The following is a 5,637-nucleotide window of genomic DNA, read 5'->3' as shown; positions in this document are numbered from 1 at the left end:
GAGACCAGGCTGTCAGAAAGGCCTGCTCCAAGAAGTTGTAAAATCTATGGTCACTCTCCCGCCAGGGTACAGAGTTCATTCCAACTCGAAGACCTATGCACTGCACGGGATACCTTGCAATTAGATTCCTTACAACAGAAGGAGCAGCTGTGCTGTCCTTGTGAATCTGTTGGTCAGTCATGTGATCACACAGAAAGGCTGATTGCACAAGTGGATCATGTGCCAATATGTGGGTTTCTGCACGGCCAAGACTCAGAGCCCTTCTGGTTCAGCTGGTCCCACCCTGGGTGCTGCTCTATATCTACAGTCCCACATAGGACGAACTAGCCACCTCTGAGCCCCAGGACGACAAGCTGGGTTTGTTCTCACAGGAGCTGCAGCACAGAGACTGGGTAAGACATTGAGCCCTAGAGCTGGGATAGGAGGGCCAATGACAGGGCAGCCACTGAGGGAGGGGTGAGTTGAAGTTAGTGCCAGGAGGCTGGACACACTTTGGAGACTGGAAGAGAATGGAAATGTGACCCAGAGTGACAGCAGAGGGGCCTGCAGGGTGAGACAGGAAAGAGCTTGTCGGAACTGAGATGGGATGCAGGAGTAGTTACTTCATTTCTCACAGGAAACATGGTTCCAAGCAGTGTGATTCACAACTTTGTCTGCTTCTGTTGGGGCTCTTGGGAATGGTTATCTCATTTCAAGCCATACTTGATCTATTTACCTGGGCACAGTTGTTCAAAATTTAACATATAAATATGATGCACAGCCGATGCAATGCGAGCAATTCACAAACATGCACTACGTTGTGTTGTAAGGACAGAAATACTTTCTTCTACACAACTTTTGTTGATGTAGCTGACATTTGTCAGATCCACTTCAGAACTCACTCTAGAAACCACAGTACATAGTGTCATCAGGGCTCAGCTCCAGTGTCTACAACCAACTGCAGCCTCATAGTATCATATTCAAAAGTGAATGGAGACAATAAAATTTTCTTTTTTTTTCTTTTTCTTATTTTAAGTTTATATATATATAGTACATTCTATGATGTTGCAGAGCTGCTGAGGGGGAGGGGGAGAAGAAAAAGGAGAAGGAAATAGGGTGGGAGGAGTAGGAAGGAGGAGGGGTGGAGTTGAGGCCTGTGGCACCCCCCACATTCCTGCATGGGAGACCAGGCGGGGTCTGGTCATTGCTGAGCTGGGTGCAGATGTCAGAGGGGTGTGGCTGAAGCCCTCACCCTCCCCACTTCCCCAGCTTGGGAGCCCAGGGCATTTCCTGAGGCTGCAGAGTGGTCAGTTTGGTTGCAGGGAGAAAATAAAATTTAAAACTGTTTATTTGAGTAAGAAGCAATTCCTGAATTGGGAAACACCAAACTGAAAGAGATTCAGTGTTTCAATGACAAAGCATCAGAGGCAAGTATTGGGAAAACGTGGAAGCGAAATAATGAAATGATTTGATTGGTTGCAGATTAAATTGTGAAAGAGATTCAGTGTTTCAATGACAAAGCATCAGAGGCAAGTATTGGGAAAACGTGGAAGTGAAATAATGAAATGATTTGATTGGTTGCAGATTAAATTGCCTTTCTTGATTTACCTTGTTGGAAAGTCTCTAGTGACATAATTGTATGTTTGTTTGCTGCTTATAATTGGTTGAGATTAAGTTCTTTTTGTGTAACATGAGCAATTACCAGAAATGACCCAAGTTAAGTTTCCCTTATGTTTACATTTTAAGCAAGGCTAAGGTATTTTCAGGGTCTAGTTGGTTTTGGCTGCTCAGGGATTTTTCAGGTCCGGTCTCTATTTCAATTTTGCTTTAACAGTCCAGATCAAATCACCATTGTTTCCCTCTTTATACAAGAACATCAACAATAAAATTATTGCATTTCCAGATGACAAAATAGAAAAGTAATAAAAAATTACATAGATTCATTTTGTTGGAAGGTTTATGATAACAGTTAAAGGTCAAATTCCAGTTTTTTAACATAGAAGCTTTACCAGATATTTAACATCACTTTGCACATAGGTCTATCCCCCTGCGATTTCTTTCCCACTTTTGTACAACTTAACACACCATCCCCTTTGCCTAAAATGATCCTCTCTTCCCTAAAGTCCCTGCAAACCACTGCTCGTTCTTTATGACCAGTTCAAGTGGACCTTTCTTTTGAAAGCCTTTCTTGTCTCATTAAACCAAGTAACATCCTTCATCCTCAGTGTGCCCATAAACCCACGTTCACACAAATGGTATTACCTATATCACATTGTACTAAAATTATGTGTTTATAGTTATTCTCCTCTGCTTCTCTACAGACCAAGTCAAAGTGTGTTTTATGTATCAAATCAGACACTTTGACTTCTATACATTCACGAACACAGTGCCCAGAAACATTTTCCTGTTAACATCACAAAATAAAATATACTAGGATGGCAAATGACAACCCAGGGCAGACCATTTTGTAGAAAATAGCACAGGTTGAAAAGAACACAGGAATACTGACTGCTAGGTTGGACTCCTACGTGACACCAAATATTCATTCTCTGGCAGATTTTATAAAATGATTTTCTTTGGATGTTTTCATGTTATGTGACTTTTCTTGAAGTGGAAGCAATAATCAGGGCAAGGCATAAAACAAAAGAAAGTGAACCCAATGCCAGAGGAGAAAATAAAAACAAACAAACCTCAAATGTGTAGCCAACAATTTTAATTACCTGCAGAATTTTGAGCAGCAAGAAATTCAGAACTCAATTTACTGCAGAGGGTATATTGACTTGGAGAATGTTTGTGTTTGATGGAGCCAGGAATAACACTAAAAACAAAAGGGGAACCTAGGTTTCTCCTGTGCAAACAGCCTCCCTGGCTCTATTGGGTCTGAGTATTTGTTCTAAGCCTGTCTAATGGATTGTGGTCCTACACATGCAGAATTACAAACTCTGTGGTCAGTCGGCAGCCAGTATATACTTGTCACTGAAGTCCAGATCAGCCAGCAAACTTATCACCAGCACAGGATGCCTTAGATCCCTTACATCAGAATGAGCAGCGATGCTGTCCTTGGGTATCTTTTTGTCATCCACATGATCACACAAAAAGACTCTTTGCACAAGTGAGCCAATAGGAGACTCAGAGCCTCCTGGCTCTGCCAGTCCCACCCCCAGGGGCTGCTGTACATCTACAGTCCCAAGTAGGGGGAACCAGCACCCTGAGCCCCAGGATGACCAGCTGGGTCTGTTCTCACAGCAGCTGCAGCACAAAGAATGGGTAAGACATTGAGCCCTAGAGCTGAGACAGGAGGGGCAGCAACAGGGCAGCCACTGAGAGAGAGGTGAGATGAAGTTAGTGCCAGGAGACTTGGCCACTTTGGGGACAGGAAGTGAATGGAAGGAAATATGGCACCATAGTGACAGCAGAGGGGCCTGCAGGGTGAGACAGGAAAGAGCGTGTCAGAACTGAGATGGGATGCAGGAGGAGTTACTTCTCTTCTTTTCTCGCAGGAAACATGGTTCCAAAGCTGTGCGATTCTCAACTTTGTCTGCTTCTATTGGGGATCCTGGGAATACTTATCTCAGTCCATGCCCAGCCGGGTAATTTAACCCGGGCTCAATGGTTTAACATCCAGCACATAAACATGGCCCACTCCCAATGTAACAATGCAATGCTGGTAGTGAACAACTACAGAGGAAGATGCAAAGACAAGAATACTTTTCTTCATACAACTTTTGCTGCTGTTGTTAATGTTTGCGGTGCTTCAAATACAACCTGCTTTAACAAAAAAACAAATTGTCACAATAGCTCAGTTCAGGTACCATTAACCTACTGTAACCTCACTGGACCTCCATCGCCTGTTGTTGCAAACTGCAGATATACAAAGACAACAGCACAGATGTTCTATAGAGTTGCTTGTGAGAATAGATCACCCCGGGACAATGCCACATATCCTGTGGTTCCAGTTCACTTGGACTTGATCTTCTAAGCTCCTGTACCAGCACTTTGTGCTGTCCTTCACCTTCCAGGCTCCACTGTCATAGCCAAGAACCCACTCCTCCTTCCACCCTGGATACCAGCATCTGTCCTCATCACGCCAGCCCCCAACATCCTTCACATTTGCTGAGCTGACTCACTTTGTCGACCTTGCAGTAAACTTCTTTGCAGAATCATCTACAAGTCTCTGTGTGTCTGTTGTCACTCTGCTGTCATTTAGTCACAATCTATCCTAGAGACTTTTCCCTTCCACTATCCTGAGATTTGTGGGAAAGAGAGACGTGAGGGTAAGAGACCATGAAGCAGCACAGAGTTGTCCCTCTTTCTGCCTTTAGGCAAAAAAGTGAGGTCTCAACTGATATCTGCCTTCTGACAAACACTGTCTTGGAAGGAACTGTGGTCAAGCTCCTCTGGATCTGCTTTACAACCAGACCTTTTCCTTGGGCTTCAAAGTCCTTCCTTGTAAAGTCCAGTTGAAAAACCCTCCCAACTCAAATTACAGTGGGTCTGTTACCCTCAGTATCTGATTAAATTCCTCATTCCCACCATCCACCATGTGATATCTGATCATGCTGGCCTGCCTTCAAATAAAAATCCAGTTGAGTCAGTCGAGCAATTACATAAAGTCCAGTTGAAAAACCCTCCCAACTCAAATTACAGTGGGTCTGTTACCCTCAGTATCTGTTTAAATTCCTCATTCCCACCATCCACCATGTGATATCTGATCATGCTGGCCTGCCTTCAAATAAAAATCCAGTTGAGTCAGTCGAGCAATTACATCACTGGTCTTGATATCTCCTACTAATTTTCCATCCACCGACCCTCTCCCACACCCCTAACACACAACAGCCCATAACTCCTGTATAGGTGCCCACTTGTTCTGAAGCTCAGTTTGATACAGAGGCTGCATTTCTCCTATAGCAATAGATCCTGAGTAGATTTGTTTTTAATGCTTTAACTACTGTCCAGATCTTGTTTTCTGTGACACCATTTCCATCTGAAGAAATATAAGGGCTTCAGTGTATCAATAGAAAATGAACATGTTTCAATCCTTCTGATTTATAAATCATGAATTTTATGATATAAGTAAATTTCATGATACAAAAAGGAAAAAAAGAGAATGTTTTGAATATGGTGAGACCAAAGGAAATAATAAAAAGTTTAGTCTGAAAGAATTTTTTTTTAACAAATTCATCAAACCTCCAGTTATTAGTGGTTACGCTAGGAGTGAATCCAGGGTTGGAGTCAAAGGTGGAATGAGACAAGTGTTCAGGTAGAAATATGGACAGATTCCAGTACTGCCTGGAGAAGAGGTGGGCATCTTTCCCCACCACTTCCATGTCCTGGAGAAGGAGGCAGCTGGTGACCTGGTGGGGATGGGGTGGGAGGAGGACATGGAAATGGAATCTCTTATCAAGGCCAATTGGCTCCTGCCATTCTGCCCTCCACAGCTGTCCCCAGCAGTGAATCATCGGTTCATTCAACACGAGTCAGGAGGGGCAGGGGCACGAAGATTAGGCAACTGTAGACCCACAGAGAGAAGATATGAATAACAAGAGCCCCTGCCCTGCCTCCGCAGGGCTGTACTCAGGAATAATGAGAAACAGGAAGGGAAAGGCCCTTGCAAGCTGTAGACAGGTCCAGCATTTAAGTGACTGTTCTGGTGACAGA

General features: G+C 43.7%; 1 protein-coding gene across 1 annotated transcript; it reads left to right on the top strand.

The window, feature by feature from the left end:
* The first annotated feature begins 255 nt into the window (after window positions 1-255).
* Window positions 256-4,144, top strand: LOC103581606 (non-secretory ribonuclease-like). The gene is made up of 2 exons (XM_008563396.1): window positions 256-392; window positions 3,480-4,144. The coding sequence occupies exon 2, from the start codon at window positions 3,485-3,487 to the stop codon at window positions 3,956-3,958; it is 474 nt and encodes a 157-aa protein (XP_008561618.1). The 5' UTR covers window positions 256-392; window positions 3,480-3,484; the 3' UTR covers window positions 3,959-4,144.
* Window positions 4,145-5,637: the final 1,493 nt, after the last annotated feature.

The sequence above is a fragment of the Galeopterus variegatus genome, unplaced genomic scaffold, assembly GCF_000696425.1.
Source record: "Galeopterus variegatus unplaced genomic scaffold, G_variegatus-3.0.2 Scaffold13455, whole genome shotgun sequence".
Taxonomy (NCBI): domain Eukaryota; kingdom Metazoa; phylum Chordata; class Mammalia; order Dermoptera; family Cynocephalidae; genus Galeopterus; species Galeopterus variegatus.
Note: the sequence above shows the minus strand (reverse complement) of the source record. Positions and strands in the feature narration are given on the sequence as shown.

Excerpts from the sequence above, each read along its gene's own strand:
- LOC103581606 (XM_008563396.1), top strand. The coding sequence starts at position 3,485 with ATGGTTCCAAAGCTGTGCGATTCTCAACTTTGTCTGCTTCTATTGGGG.